The 17,337-nt window shown below is 39.1% G+C and overlaps 1 protein-coding gene across 1 annotated transcript in view; it reads left to right on the plus strand.

Annotated features, from left to right (window-relative positions):
- Nucleotides 1–17,337, plus strand: part of CSMD1 (CUB and Sushi multiple domains 1) — a 1,295,699-nt gene that overhangs the window by 956,391 nt on the left and 321,971 nt on the right. Inside the window, exon 17 of the mRNA XM_075445037.1 lies at nucleotides 7,398–7,585. Within this exon, the coding sequence (XP_075301152.1) occupies nucleotides 7,398–7,585 (188 nt within the window). The remainder of the gene's footprint in view (nucleotides 1–7,397; nucleotides 7,586–17,337) is intronic.

A 17,337-nucleotide genomic window follows, 5' to 3' on the forward strand; every position in this document is an offset into this window, starting at 1 on the left:
ATGGTTTAGTTTTATGATTTAGTCCTGTGAGAAGCAGGGAGTTGGACTCGATGATCCTTATGGGTCCCTTCCAACTTCACATGCTGTATGATTCTGTGTTTCTGCTTTAGTCTGTATTAGTATACTATATGCTAACACAGTGGCTGTCAGGATTTTGTTTATTTCGATACTACAGGTTTCTCCATGAATACTGACACAGAGATCAAAACAAGAAGGAAAAGACGTCCAGACATCAGAATAGTGTTAAAGACAGAGTCTTAAACTTCATTTTAAAGGATTATCTAAAAGAGATTATTGTCCCAATTAATTTGCAAAAATGTTATCTCAGTATGGACCTAAATTAGAGCTACTGGAATGCACTGGGATTATGTCCCTGTGTAGAATGCAGGTTTCTTTTGGAATAATAATCTGTTTCTCAAAGTGAATAATTTTTAGCCTAGTCTACCTCTTATGTGGAGTCGAGAGTGAAAGTGCATTTAGGCACAAAGAATGTGAACTGCAGCATGTTTAATCCTTTTGTAATGATTGTGACCTCAGTTAGAACTTATGTCTATTCATACAAGTGTCTAACAAAATTGTGTGTTTCTTGCAAAGACAGTGCTTAAGAAAAGGAAAGAAAATTTAAAAGATCTTCAACCTTCAAGCGTTTTTGTAACATCAGTAATAATATCCACTTGCTTAGGTGTTTGATCTAGATACTAATATCCCACTAAATACTCCATTTGAGAGAAAGATGCCGAGGACAGTATGAAAGACAGTAAGTGAAGCCAGGCTGCAGTGTTTTCTACTGTACTGGCCTTGCTGTATTCCACTGTTACCCAAGGAGAGGCAATAATACGTGTCTAGTTTCACCTTTGCATGGAGTCCACAGTGTTGAGCAAAATTTTTCAGTATCATTCAGCCTGCTATTTCTAAGAGCAGAAATGAAAAGGGTCAAAAATTAATGGAGAGAAGGGCAGAAGACTATAAAAGTGACTGTTACTGGGTCAAATCAAAGATCCATCTTGCTCAATATTGTGTTCCTTACAGGAACAAAAATGCAGAATCCTAGGGAAGAGTGTAAGGACCAGATAAGTTTGTTTAATATTTCCTCTAAGTACTTCTCCAGTTTGCAGCCCAGGACATTCCTGAACTGAAAGGTGGTTTTTAAAATGTGCTTAGTGAGTTTCTGCATGTATTACTTCCGTTGATTTGTTTGTTTCCCTCTTGCACCCGTGTAAACTTAACATTCACAACATTCTTCGTTTTGGGGAACTCATTAGCATATCTTCTCAGTCTGAAGGGGTGGTGGCATACGCAGACAAAGCGAATAGCAAGTCACCAAAACTAGACAGCATTCACCCAGGAGTCCTGAATGAGTACAAAGATCAGATGGCTAAACAATTGAAAATTGTGTGCAACTGTAACTGTTCTTTTAAAACTGTCTTGAGACCTGTGCACTTCAGGAACTGTATCTTTTAAGTCTTTCATGGAGCTCTAAGGAGCTGCATGCTGGATGCCCACTATGAAAGCTATAACAAAGTGTAGCACTAGTGGAACCGTGGATAAAAATTATATACTGAGGAAGTGTCGATATGTAAAAGAAATCCTGTCTCAGAAACCTATTGGAATTCTTTCATAGTTTCAGAAAGCATAGAAATATGTTGGATATAGTTTACCTTGGTTTTCAAAATGCAAATTTTGTATTTTGCACCTTACTCTGCAAAGGGCTATTAAAAAACTAAGCATCATATTAATACAAGGAAGGACATTGCATGAATAAAAACCTAACAGATGATAAAAGTCTCACAGTGGAATTTTGGGTGTTCAAAATTGTTCAGCATATTCTGAAATGATTTTAAAAAGAAGAAATTTAGGCTAATAATACTAAGCTATTAAGAATGTTAAAAACAAGGGACGACTGAAGAATTTCTGACGATACACAACTGGATGTCTAGGCAACAAAATTGCAGATAGATTAAGTAAATGCAAAGTGAATCATATAAGAAAAAGAATTCCACTTTGACATAGAAAATGATGCATTTTGAATTTGCACTGACCACTGAGCTGCTAAAGTTCTGGTAAGCCTTTGTCAAGAAGTATGAGTGAAAACTGACACATGCATAGAAGATATCTGGGAACGTGACTAGAGGCATAAACATAATACAGGAGAGAAGATTAATATAGGTTGTATATTTAGTTTACCATATCCTTTTTCCAGCCTTGTTTTGTTTTCTTATTATAAATGCATTAAGGACGGGGTCAAAGGAGAGAATGACGAATACCAGAGAAAAATGGGAACCGCTTAAACAGTTTTCATAAAATTATCATGTTACGTCTTACAACAAAAGGTCATTTGCTTTCCTTCCATTGAGCAGGAAGTTCCAGGATTTTAAGTTGCTGATTTTTTTTTTCCTCTTTAAAAACTTAGTATATTATAATCTTATATTTATTTGCCAGTTGTTTTATTTTTAATTAAGGATCTGAAAGCCTGATGTTCAGCAATGCCTTCCCAAATGCAACAAAACCAAACAGCCATATTAGTTGTAACATGGAGTTTTTTTTATTTTATAGAAGGAAATGCTTTGCCAGAAGTTGTTGTCGTTAGGATGACTGACTATGATCTTAACAATATGACCACTAGATTTCTGAGGAAATTAATGGGAAACATAGGCTCCTGTGGCATATGGCCCAGTTTAAGAACTAAATTTACTGAATTTTAGACAGATGCATGCACATATTGCATTAACATAATTCTAGAGCTTTGTGTACAAATGGAACTGCAGTGAAATTAAACAAGAACTTGGAGTTTACCCTGATAAAAAATGGAGAATTCTGATCACGTATAGTTTTTGAAGTACAGCAGACAGTCAATTAATCTGCTCCAGCTTTATGTCAGCATTGTTAGCAGAAGGATTCTGTCTCCTTGCCCTAAATGTTTCAGTTACAAAACAGTACTACCATTAAGCACACTGGGTTTGGTATACAGAGAAGAAACCTTTCCTTACTTTTTTTGGAGGTTTATGGAGCTTTCCTGACAGGTTTAGAAAATGGTATAGCTCTACTACATCACATGATAAAGGTCATTAAATGTGTTATACTTTGGGAAGTTAATGATAGTATAATAAACTCCCTTTTGCAATAAAGTTATTTTCTTTTGTTAACATGAAGGCTTTGCTACCCAGACCAAAAATTGGATGGAAAACCTTTTTATTACTTACAAGAAACTAACTCTGCTGTCTGATATAGCATTAGAAAATTACAAATTAGTAAACAAAATCAACATAAATAAATAAAGAAGAAAAACTGATTAATTTGGTCAGTTAATTGGCAACTGCAATATTTTGTCAACTATTTTATGTAGTTTGGGGAAAACAGAACCCTTCTGTACTTTGCTATCTGACTTGCCATCACAGATACAGCTGCCAGAATGAAACTTTGCTTAAATGTGATATTTATAATGTAAATTATCTCACTCTTGAGCTAATGAAGCTTTAATCTTGCTAGATAAATGTGCATTACCAGAGTACTAAGAAACTTTCCAGAAACAGCAGCGAATAATGGAGTAACCCGATGAACATTTTCCATTCAAACATTTTGCATTTCAGATCATCACTAATGCCTGGAAGGGTAAGAAAAATGTAATATCTAATTGATTCAAGCCCTAAGGAAAGGGGCTAGAAGGATATCTGCTGATTGGAAGATTTTGGGTACTTTGAATACCCATGAAAATTCATTGGATGGTATATAAAACAAACCTCCTTATTCGAAACCTACCTAACTGTATATGAAGAATCATATAACAGCATTATTGAAGCCTTTTTAAAATTTTCTGTGAACATTTGGAGAATGTCCTACCTTTTACTTACATAAGTACACTAATAAACATTAAGAGAAAATAAAAAAAAAAAACCCAAAAGTACACCATAATTAAGTGCTTTCAGTAAGGATGCAGAATTTCGAACAATAAATTATCTTGATTTATCATTTCAGTGACAGTGCAAAGATTGCAAAAATGCCCTCCAACCCGAAAGACAATTCCCCCCAAACCCTCAAAACCAGACAAGTGAACTCAAAATAAATTTCTAAGTTTGAGAGGAACAAGAACCTACTGGGAATAAAGATCATTTTAGTGGGTAGCAATTCCTGTAAGAGTTATTTTGTTTGTCACCAGCAAGGGTTTGCAATACACCAATGTCATACCACCCTGCTAAGAAAACTGCAATTACTGGCTGAGAGCGCTGTATTCCTAATTAGTTTCCCTCATAAACATAACTGTCAAAATAATTAAACTATTGAATTATTGATCTTGAGTCCATTCATTATGAGTGAAAATGAAGTATTTAAACTAGGCTAGTGGTTTTTGTCTGTTTTCCTCATTCCGCTGCAGGGTAAATCAATGTATAATCTCTGAAATTATGGAAAGGTACTGAAAAACTGTCAAGTACTTTAGTGATGCCCTCTGTGATTGTCTATTTCAATAAATTAAACAGAACCAGAGAACCTTCCCAGACACAGGAACTCATGTGTTTGTGCAGTTAAATTGTTGAAATAGTCTCTAACATACTTGTGCTTGCCAACTAACATTCTCCCAAATAATTATCAAGCATGGGCAGGAGTTAGTGTGGGCAAGCACCCATTCATAATAGGAAATCTGAATAATGTCTCCCTATTTGAGAGGCAAAAGGATGTATTTAATAGTATGGATACAGGCTCTTCCATGCTTACTGGCTTCACCGCCAGAAGCTGGTCTTGAAAAGGCTTAATGTATTAGCAAGCCTGCAAGCCCTGTATTCCACTGTCAGAGTGGGCAGATAAAGTAGGTAGCTTGGTTGAAAGCACCATAAATTTGGAGAGTTTTCTGTGAAAGATGAAGGAACAAAATGAGGGGCTTAAGTTGGTTTCCAAGGAGTCATTATCTCTGATAGTTAAGCAAACAAATACTTTCCGACTTGTGAATATGCTTTTGTTTTCAGGAAATCAAGACAGAAGAACTATAGAGACTACTAAACGCTTGCTAAATCCGAACTTATTGTTACTGACACTGAGGTGTCTGTGGAGATGATTTTACATGACCAATGCTAATTGGTCTGTAAAATAAGATGGCCTGGCTGGGGAACTTTTTCATTCAGTCATCATTACCTAACAAACTATGACATTTATTTACACTTTGAAGGAATGTCCTATATATCTCCTCTTTTCCAAATGTTTAATAACTTTCAGTTTTCTTTAATTGCAAGAACACAATTTATTGTCTACAGACTTACTAAACGTGTCATGTATTGGCAAGACTTAAGGGCATTCACTTTGAATAAAGTGTCGTATTGTGTAGGGACGCAGTTTATTGCTCTCAGAAGTGGAACTAATAAGCCTTATGGGAAAAGAAGAGAAAATCTCAGAACGTATGCATTTCTGAAAGATTAACAACTTCTGAAAACAAGAATATTGGGTTTGCGGGCGAACATGTTTAGACCAGTATAGATGTCTGTGTAACAGCACAAACTTTGTTGATAGGAAAATTCATGTGCGTGGTTTAGAAGCTGCGGTTTGTAACAGTATCTCATATAAGTGTGTACAAGTGTACCCTCAGCAAGTTTGCTGATGACACAAAGCTAGGAGGGGTGGTGGATACACTGGAAGGCTGTACTGCCATTCAGTGAGACCTGGATAGGCTGGAGAGTTGGGCGCAGAGGAACCTGATGAAGTTCCACAAGAGCAAGTGCAGGGTCCTGCACCTGGAGAAGAACAACCCCATGCACCAGTACAGGCTCAGGGCGGACCTGCTGGAGAGCAGCTCTGTGGAGAGGGACCTGGGTGTCCAGGTGGACGACAGGTTAACCATGAGCCAGCAGTGTCCCCTCATTGCCAAGCAGGCCAATGGGATCCTGGGGTGCATTAAGAAGAGTGTGGCCAGCAGGTCGAGGGAGGTTCTCCTTCCCCTCTACACTGCCCTAGGGAGGCCCCATCTGGAGTACTGTGTCCAGTTCTGGGCTCCCCATTTCAAGCAAGATGAGGAGCTACTGGAGAGAGTCCAGTGGAAGGCTACAAAAATGATTATAGGACTGGAGCATCTCTCTGGTGAGGAAAGACTGAGGGAGCTGGGCTGGTTTAGCCTGAAGAAGAGAAAGCTGAGAGGGGACCTTAGAAATGCTTATAAATATCTGAAGGGTACCCACCTTCAGAAGGGTCAGGAGGATGGGGCCAAACTCTTTTCAGTGGTGCCCAGCGACAGGACAAGGGGCAGCAGGCACATACTGAAGCATAGGAAGTTCCGTCTGAACATGAGGAAGAACTTCTTCCTTCTGAGGGTGATGGAGCACTGGAACAATGTTGCCGAGAGAGGTTGTGGATTCTACTCCTCTGGAGATATTCAAGACCCACCTGGACAAGGTCCTGTACAGCCTGCTGTAGGTGACCTTGCTTCGGCAGGGAGGTTGGACTAGATGATCCCCAGAAGTCCCTTCCAATCCATACCATTCTGTGATTCTGTGATACTCTGATAACTAGAAATTATCTGGAAAAGCATCTGATGTGAAAAATGCCAGTCCAAGTTTCATCTACAGAAAAGCAGATTTGAGCTTTTTGACTTAAGGAGAACTAGTGGTGGATGACTGCACACATAGAAATCCGTTATGAACTGGAGAAATGTAATGTGATTTAGTGATTGACACAAACATTGACTATGCTGTTGATTTTAAAGTTATTCGTTCTTGTAAATCTACTATTTCATTAGTCTCCTCTTTTTCCATTCTTGTCTATATTGTCTGATTTTTTTGACACATTGAGATAAGCTAAGGTATTCTGCTTATTATAACTAACAAATTTCAAAATGAGGACATGATTTATGTTTAGTATTTTTGTATGGCTTTACTTCATAAGACAAAAATAATTATTTAAAAGTAAAGTATCAAGCTATGTTAGGAAAAAATCTTTGAATAAAAAGTTACAGTTGAATATGTAAAAGAGCTTTTGCCAAATAGGAATTATCAAATAATGAAATTATTGAGATGAAATAATAAAATATTGTTTAAGATGTTCCTAAGATGTCCAATTATTATTTAGCCTGAGGGCAAGAAATTTCTTGGATCTTCATGATGCAGTTTTCTATGAGACATTTTAATTTTTTGTACCCAGATTCCCCACTAAATGTCTTTCTGAAACCCAATCATATGGTTGATCTGAAGTATATTACATCCCTTATGAATTTTCTATGATAGCAGACACAACAAAGCAAGGATAAAGATGCATAAAGTCTTTCTTTAGTTGTTATCCTTAGTAATACACCGATGGATCCATAGAGCTGCAAATTTTCATATGTATGATACTTATGATCAGTTGTACATGGGTTGCATTTCTAAAAGTTAAAGAAAATAACACCTTTCCTTTACCTACCAGCTGACTTGTATATTCCTTTTCAGGTTTCAGACAGAAGTTAATTATGACACTTTGGAAGTCAGAGATGGGCCAGCTAACTCATCACCATTAATTGGAGAATACCATGGCACACAAGCACCCCAGTTCCTTATCAGTACTGGAAATTACATGTATCTACTGTTCACTACGGACAACAGTCGTTCCAGTGTTGGTTTCCTGATTCACTATGAGAGTAAGTCTGATATTTCTCTGATAGATTTTTATTTTATTTTCAAAAAAAAGTTCGATTTGAAAATGAATAAATGAATGTGAACAAAGAAACTTCAGTAATTATATTTGTATAAGAACAGATTATGTTTACTCCGTGCTGTACTGACAGATAATTCTGAAACTATTAATTCATTTTTGAAATTTTTTCTTCATAAATTCTTGTATGTTATTCAAAATACGTATGGACCTAAGTGTTTAACCAAATGGAAAGCAATTTTAGAAACTTGCCTTTATGGGTAAAGATATATTGTCCTTTTTTGGTTAGTGTGGATGTTTTTCCCCTTTCTGTCTCACTTTTTCCTTCTCTCTCTCTTTTTCTCTTTCTCTGGTTTTAATACACTTTTGCAGTACCAAGCAGAATTGAACCTTATCCATGATGTTTCCAAAACGCAAATTAATGCATAATAATACCCCTGTGAACTACAGAATCATTATAATAGCATTTGGTTTTAAATTAGATGCATAAAATGACATATATTGAATGGTCTGAAGACACACTGATCTTATGATAGTATAGCCATTCACTTAATGAATAAAGAGAGCTTATGTGTTTAGTGTGGTTGTGGTAAACAAATAACATTGTTTTTATCAATTGTTCTTATCTGGAAACTAATCTGATTGCAGTAAATTTGCTGTCATATTGAATCTGGAGTGAGTGCCCAAACTTTTATTTCATATCTACACAAAAACTTGGAAATTCTGCATAGTCTCTTTTAGCTTTGTCTCAGACGTAATGGTAATGGATGAACAGATGATAGTATGTAAACTGCAAGGCCACTAAATCACGTAAAGACAAGGAACAGTAGGTAGGTTTCTGCAGGAGTTACCTGCAAATGCTGATTTTCCCTCATCGTATTGGATCTAAGTGTTGCTCTTATGTTCTGTAAGACAGTCCTTAAATATTTATAATTTTATGTTTTAAGTTTTTATTTTTTTTAAGTCCCCCCATCTTTTGTTCTGTTAAAAATTAAAGCAGTAGTAAAGTATCTGCTCTACACGTTCTTAAAGAGGAATGTCTAATTATGAAATTATTTAGATCAATATTCATATATTCACTCACAGAATCACAGAATCACAGAATGTTTGGGGTTAGAAGGGACCTCTGTGGATCATCTACTCCAAGCCCCCTGCTGAAGCAGGGTCACCTAAAGGAGGCTGCACAAGACCTTGTCCAGGCGGGTATTGAATCCTTGCTTTCCAGCAGGTCCGCCCTGAGCCTCTACTTGAGCACTGGGTTGTTCCTTCCCAGGTGCAGAACGCTGCACTGGCCCTTGTGGAACTTCATCAGATTCCTCTGCTCCCAACTCTCCAGCCTGTCCGGGTCTCACTGAATGGCAGCACAGCCTTCCAGTGTATCCACCACTCCTCCTAGCTTTGTATCATCAGCAAACTTGCTGAGGGTACACTCTAACTCTTCATCCAGGTCATTGATGAGTAATTTCAATAAGACAGGGCCCAGTACTGACCCCTGGGGGACACCACTAGTTACAGGCCTCCAACTAGACTCTGCGCAACTGATGACAACATTCTGAGCTCTGCCATTCAGCCAGTTCTCAATCCATCTCACCGACCACTCATCTAGCTCACACTTCCTGAGCTTCCCTATGAGGATGTTATGGGAGACAGGGTCAAAAGCCTTGCTGAAGTCAAGGTAGACAACATTTATCTTGTGCTAATCAACACTGGGAGCTTGTGAAGCATTTCTGTAGTGGGTATCAGACATATGTCCTTCCTTGATCCTTACCCATTATCAACAAATATGCACATACCGGAGGCAATGTAGTTACAATAACATGGACCTGTTGGAGCAGGTCCAGAGGAGGGCCACAAAAATGATCAGAGGGCTGGAACACCTCTGCTCTGAGGAAAGGGTGAGAGAGCTCGGGCTATTCAGCCTGGAGAAGAGAAGGTTCCGGGGAGACCTTATTGTGGACGTTCAGTACTTAAAGGGGGCCTAGAGGAAAGCTGGAGAGGGACTTTTTACAAGGGCATGTAGGGATGGAACAAGGGGCAATGGCTTTAAACTAGAAGAGAGTAGATTTAGATTAGATATAATAATGAAATTCTATACTACGAGGGTGGTGAGGCACTGGCACAGGTTGCCCAGAGAAGCTGTGGCTGCCCCCTCCCTGGAAGTGTTCAAGGCCAGTCTGGATGTAGCTTTGAGCAACCTGATCTAGTGGAAGGTGACCCTTTGAACTAGATGATCTTTAAGGTCGCTTCCAATCCAAATCTTTCCATGATTCTGTGATTCTGTGAATAACCATAACACGGGAATATTAAGCAGATGAAGTCAGTATTTTCAAAGAACAAAACCAGGTGGAAAGACCCAATGGAGGTGCTGAGTAGTCTGCCGGGAACAGGGGAGACCAAAATTATATTTTGACTGCCCTCACAAGCTTAACTATAGAAGTTGCTGATGTTAAAGATATCAAAACAGAACTTCTATTGGTGTCACATTTCTAGCACTTGGAGAAGTAAAGGAAGTCAATTGTAAGTTTGCAGATGACACCAAGATGAGTGGTGCAGTTGACACACCAGAAAGATGGTATGCCATCCAGAGGTACCTGGACAAGCTCCAGAAGTTGGCCTGCGTGAACCTCATGAGGTTCAACTAGGCCAAGGGCAAGGTCCTCCATCTGTGTCAGGGCACCCACCAATATCAGTACAGGCTGGGGGATGAAGGGATTGACAGCAACCCTGCCAAGAAGGACTTGGGAGTACTGGTGGTTGAAAAGCTGGACGTGAGCCACCACTGTGCTCTCGCAACCCAGAAGGTCAACTGTATCCTGGGCTGCATCAAAAGCAGCATGGCCAGCAGGTCAAGGGAGATGATTCTGCTCCTCTACTCCACTCTGGAGAGACCCCACCTGGAGTCCTGCATCCAGCTCTGGAGCCCTCAGCATAGGAAAGACATGGAGCTGTTAGAGCAGGTCCAGAGGAGCACCACAATAATGATCAGAGGGCTGGAGCACCTCTTATCTGAAAAAACACTGTGAGAGTTGAGGCTGTTCAGCCTGGAGAAGAGAAGGCTGCAGGGAGACCTTATAGCAGCCTTCCAGTACCTGAAGGAGACCTGTAGGAAAGATGGGGAAAACATTTTCAGCAGGACTTGTTGCGATAGGACAAGGAGTAATGGCTTTAAACTCAGGGAGGGTAGATTTAGACTAGAGAAAAGGAAGAAATTTTTTACTGTGTGGGTGGTGAAACACTGGAACAGATTGCCCAGAGAGGCAGTGGAGGCCCCATCCCTGGAAACGTTCAAGGTCAGGTTGGATGGGGCTCTGAGCAACCTGGTCTAGTTGAAGATATTCCTGCTCACTGCAGGGGGGTTGGGCTAGATGACCTCTAAAGGTCCCTTCCAACCCAAAGCATTCTGTGATTCTAATTTTAAGAAAAGTTTCTGAATATTTTATTCAGAAATTTAAATAACTGTCTTATTTGGAAGTGTCCTAAAAGCCTTCCAATTATAGTCATAACTTTGACTATAACTGTGAAGCAGAAGGATCTTAATTTTGCTTAAAATAAAAAGCTTTGTATAAGCTATACCAAGTTCCTACTGAAATGGCAGTAATATTCTTTTAAGCTAAAATATGCCTATAATCCAGCTTTAATAAAAATGTGACCCCTTAAAGATATTTCAGATGTGAAATTAATTTGTTAATTCCCCACCTTAAATGTCTGTAATTCAGCTTTTAACATAACTAGTGCAAGACAGTGTAGGTTAAGATATTTTTCAAATTAATCTTTCTATATGAAAGAAAACATGATCATTTTCAAAGAAAATTGAGCAATTATTTCTTAAATACAAATACTTTATTTAAAAGGCTGTGTTTATTTATGGATTAACATTCCCTTCTGTAGTAAAATTTATCTGAGAAATGGAACAGAGACCATATGTTATGCATTGAGACAGTAATCGTCCTATTTTACCTTATACATTGGTATGTTTTTGATAAACATTACCATTCTCTTACATGGGAAAAAATGTTTCAAGTGAAGGATCACCCATCTTTCTAAAATCTTTCTTTTTAGGTCATTTTAAAAATCTAGTAAAATTAGTGTTGTGATTCTCCTTAAAAGAAATGCTATCGGTAACAAAAAAGATAAAGGTAATCCTTTATTCACAGTATATAAAATTAGGTATTTGTTTAGATTTTGTTTTGGAAAAGAACTTCTTAGACCCACAAACATGCAATCTTCATGGACTTGACAAAATGTAGAGATCATTCAGACAGCTCACAATCACTTTTAGCAATGGTAACATAGAAACAAAATACTTCCTCACACTTTTTCATTTTAAGAAAAAATAATCCTTGTGAATAGTCTGGATATGAAGAAAAAGTTTGTAAAATTTTCAGTGATAGGACACAGTCAATGGAAAAAGATTTTGGAATACAGGGGAAGAACCTCTTGTTTCAGCAGTCGATTTTACTCTGGCTAATAAGAAGAACCAAGACACAGCCTGAATAAGAAAGACAGTTTTTGTGAAAGTGCCCAGGAAATAATAGAGTTTATGATTCTTAAAAAATGAAAGAATATGGCAACACAATTCTGATAAAGTCAACGGTTTTCAGGAATCTAAAGTTCATCAACCTTGAGAAACTGGTAGATGAATGTCCTTAGGAATGAATTCTGAAAGTAATTTATAAAAGAGATTATATTAAAGCCCAACAGCAAACTGTATATATATTTTTTTAAAGAAAGAAAAAATGCTATCCATTTCTGTAGTAAAAATACCTTTTAATGATGTATAATCCTGAAGTTAATCATATAAATGTTGGATATATTCAAACATTGCTATAGATGGCCATCAAAGACTAACGCAGATCTCTTAGGATAAAATCAGAAACTCTAAAGTACCTATTTAGTTACAGAAACAAGAGACAAAAAGACAGTAACAAAAATATCCATAAATATCTTCAAAATAAGAAAAAAAATCATAACTTCATAAAAATTTGAGCAAATATCAGCTGTCACAGGGAAGACTAAACGTTCTGCTCCTATTTTGCAACATTTGCAGAAAAGCTTAATTTTGACCATATACTTAACACAATTAAGTGAACATTTGCAAGGTAAGAATACAGCATATGGAAAGAGGGTACTGCACAATATTGAGACAATTAAATATATTTTATTAATCAAGTACTGTTGAAATTCTTTGTACTATACTTAAAGGCAAAACAGAAGCAGTCTCCACTCCAGTGAAACTGATGTCTGAAAATTCACAGCTGTAGGGAAGTTTCAAACAATTTCAGAAGGGCACACACCTTTCAAAGAAAGGAGGGAGGGAAAAAAAAACCATGGGAAAAAAAAAAAAAAAAAAGAAGCCCAGAAGGATTAAGGACATTATTTATATCTTCACTCTTTAAAGATACTAGTTTCAAGTTGAGAAACAAGGTGATAAGGAACAAATTATTTTTATTTGATAAGAACAGATTATGTCAAACTAACCTAATTTCTTTCTTGACAGGTTAACTGGTTTTGTAGATTTGGGAATGGAAAAGGAAGGAAACAGCTCTGTGTTGACATTTATAAGGCTTTTAGAAGTCTTCCAGAGAAAATATAGAAATTTCTTCTAGATGAAATTATTACAGGCACTTCAGCCAGCACTGGAAAAAGTTGCCTAGAGAGGCTGTGGAATCTCCGTCCTTGGAGATACTAACAATGCATCCAGACATGGATGCACTTGTGCAGCCAGCTCTATGTGACCCTGCTTGAGCAGGGGGGTTGGACCAGATGATGTCCAGAGGTTCCTCGGAACTTGAACCGTTATGTGATTCTGTGATGCTGTAAACAATTTTGGAAACTTTTATGCAAAGAGTAGCCTACAATTGGTAGTTCACTGCCTAACTCGAATTTGTAGGGATCCTACTGTGATCTGGCCTAAATTCAAAGCTATCTGATATTTTTATTAACAATTTTGATGATAATATATGAAGCACACTTACAAATTCTGAGGATGATTCCAGCCTACAGTTATAGCAAGCACTATGGTGGAGAGGTGGTTAGAATTCAAAACTAGATGAACTGAAGAAATTATCTGAAATAAAAATAAATAAATATCTAATTCTATAGAAGGACATGCTAAGCATAAATGGTGAAGGAGAAATGACATGCACAAATACAAAATAGAGATACAATAGAAAAGGCTGTTTTTTACACAGAACGTAAATAATCTAGAGAAAAATGTAGTAATGCAAAGTCAAATCTGCTGGCTGTTGTAGTTAATCATCAAAAAAAAGAAAAGAAGAAAGAATTACAGAGAAGACAATTTCTGTTTACAGCACTATTTTATCTAGAACTTGGAAAATAATTCTTTCACTTCAGCTGATGATCAGTGAGAATATTGTGTCCAGTTTGGGACGCAGTTTAAAAAAAGTAGGAGGTTAACATGGAAAACATGACACATATGGAGTCATTAAAGGGTCTGTACGTGTTTAGTCTAGAAAAGGGGTGACTTAGCAGGAAAGAGGGAAGGCAGTCTTACGTGCCTAGTAGCTAAGCATTGCAGCTGGTCCTGGAGCTCAGTTCAGAACTCTGCTAAAACACCTGTGTTCCCTGTCAGCAGTGAGCAGGACAGAGCAGGACAGAACATGCTAGTTCTGCCATTCCAAATGACTTCCATAGCTCGTTAACAAAAATAATATGCACCTAAGTGCTCTCCTAAATTTGACTTTATTAAGAGCACACGGTCAAGTCTAGAAGAAACTTCTTCATCTGGAATTTAAGTATGCCAAGGATGCCTTGTGAAAACTAGATCATAAACTTTCGAATGTGAATTCTAATTTATCTAGAAGAATAGCTGGAGGATACAGGGAACATTTCTCTGTGCAAGCTAGAGTCATTATTTATGATATTTCTGTTTGTAGTCCTGCTTCCAACCCTCATATCTATAATTCTAAAACCTTTACTTTACGACTTAATATTTTTTTTTCTTTAGTTTTTAACTCCTTCTGCTTTGTTCCTAAGTTTGTGTGGTAGTCCTGGATAAATAAAGCAGGGTAGAAGCAGTAAACTGAGAGTACAACTTCCACAGGAACAGGTACAGATACACAGGCAGCTGAGAGGACCAACACCTTCAGGATGTGTTTAGGGGGCTAAGGAGCTAAGAAATGCAGAATGCCCTGCCGTAGAGAATTCTGTGCTGTCAGCAGCTGGCTTTGAGGAAGGAACTTTGGCAAAAAAGTAGACTGGAAAGAGTCATGCTAGAAATTCAGGTCACCTGTGAGGAAGCAAATAAAACCTTTAAAGACCTCAGGAGAATTAATCTTGCTTAAGGCTCTCACAGTATCAATGAGTGATGTCACCACCCATATGAAATAGTGCCAACTTACAACCTTCTTTCCAAGTCAGCATCAAAATACTGAAATTAATATGAAAATTAATGTGAAGATGCTTAAGTAAATGCAGTGGGTGCCAGAGTTTTGAGGTGGGTATGTCTAGATTTTATCCCAGAAGTTGACAAGGAATTCTAAACTCAAAGTTGAGTATTATTTAAACAGACACACAACAGATAATTTTTCAAAATAAAGTAGATCAAAATAATTGCCTGAGAAAAAACATTAAAGTGTTTATAAATGGTTCTCCCAGACACATATACTTCCTGTCCCTTTGTGGGCAGATTTTTTTAACAAGTCTGTAGCTTTTTAGATTTCAAAAAACTCTACAGAGGCTCCTCTGTGTTTCCCTGTTATCTCTGAGGCTTGACAATGTGTTTGCTACCTGCTGTTTTCAGTCAGCTTCTAGTTTTTTTTCTTTTATCACAGGCTTCATGCTGGCTGTGTCCATAATCTGTCATCTTTTTACCCACCACCGCCAGTATCTTAAAGGATTTCCTTTGGACATGCTCAAATTCTCTGATGAGAATGAATTCTTCTTCTGACGCTCAGCTTCAGAAGTAACAATGTTCCCATCCCTCCCAAACCTGAAGAAGTGCTACCTCAGTCATTCTTATTCCCAGTCACATGACACAGCATATCAGGTGTAGGAGGCAAAGTTTTGGTTACAGGGGAGCTGCTAGGGTGGCCTTTGTGAAAAGAGGCCACTGCCCCATGCCAGACACAGCTGGTTCCAGCTGGCTCCAATGGGCCCACTGCAGGACACAGCCCATCAGCCAGGTTGGTGGCACCTCTGTCATAACATATTTAAAAAGGACAAAATGCAGCATAGGTGAGTGAGGAGTGAAGAAAAGAAAGAATGAGAAACAATCCTACAAACGCCAAGGACAAAGAAGGAGGTGCTCCATGCAGATATTGCCCTGCAGCCCATGCAAGAGACTACAGCGGATCAGTTATCCACACTGCAGCCTGTGCAAGTACAAGTGGTTATTCCCTGAAGAAAGATGCAGCCTGTGCAAGCCCATGCAGGAGCAGGTTTATCCTGAAGGACTGCAGCCTGTGAGAAGGACCCACACTAGAGCAGGGGAAAAGTGTCAGGAAGAAGGAGCAGCAGAGAGGAGCTGTTACGGACTGACCACAACTCCCATTCCCCATGCCTGCCATGCTGCCTGGGGATGGGTGGGGAGATAGATAGAGAAGTTGCGAATGGAGGAGGGCATTTGAGGCTGGGAAGGAAGAGTGTGTGCTGGCCTGACCTGGCTGCATGTCAGGTGCCCACCAAGCTGCTCTATCACTCCCCCTCCTCAGCTGGACAGGGGAGAGAAAATATAACAAAAGACTAGAGGCTTGAGATAAGGACAGGGAGAGATCGCTCACCGATTACCATCATGGGCAAAACAGACTTGATTCGGGGAAATTAACTTAATGTGTTGCCAATTAAAATCAGAGTAGAGTTATGAGAAATAAAACCAAATCTTATAACACCTTCCCTCCACTCCTCCCTTCTTCCCAGGCTCAACTTCAGTCCTGATTTTCTCTACCTCCTTCTTCTGAGGGGTGCAGGGGACAGGGAATGGGGGCTGCGGTCAGCTCATCACACATTGTTTCTGTCATTCCTTCCTCCTGAGGGGGAGGACTCCTCACACTCTTCCCCTGCTCCAGGGTAGGGTCCCTCCCACGGGAGACAGTCCTCCATGAACTTCTTCAATGTGAGTCCTTCCCATGAGCTGTAGTTCTTCATGAACTGCTCCAGAGTGGGTCATTTCCATGGAGTACAGTCCTTCAGGAGGAGACTGATCCAGCATGGGTTCTCAACGGAGTCACAAGTCCTGCCAGGAAACCTGATCCAGTGTGGGCTTCTCTCTCCATGGGTCCGCAGGTCCTGCCAGGAGATTGCTTCAGCATGGACTTCTCATGGGTTCACAGCCTCCTTTGGGTGCATCTACCTGCTCCAGCGTGGGGTCTGCCATGGTCTACAGGTGGATATCTCCTCCACTGTGGGCCTCCATGGCTGTAGGGGGACAGCCTGCCTAATCCATGGTGCTCAGCATGGGCTGCAAGAGAATGTCTGCTCCGGCACCTGGAGCATCTCCTCCCTCTCATTTTCACTGGCCTTGGTGCCTGCAGAGTTGTTTCTCCCACATATTCTGACACATCTCTCCTGCTGCAATTGCGGTTACACGGGGTTTTTCTTTTCCTCTTCTTAAATAAGTTATCCAGGAGGCGCTACCACCATCACTGATGGTCTCGGCTTTGACTAGTGACAGGTCTGCCTTGGAGCCAGCTGGCATTAGCTCTATCAGACATGGGGGAAGCTTCTCGCAGCTTCGTACAGAAGCCACCCTTATAGTCCCGCCACTACCACAACCTTGCC

This window comes from Opisthocomus hoazin, chromosome 2 (genome assembly GCF_030867145.1).
Source record: "Opisthocomus hoazin isolate bOpiHoa1 chromosome 2, bOpiHoa1.hap1, whole genome shotgun sequence".
Lineage (NCBI taxonomy): Eukaryota > Metazoa > Chordata > Aves > Opisthocomiformes > Opisthocomidae > Opisthocomus > Opisthocomus hoazin.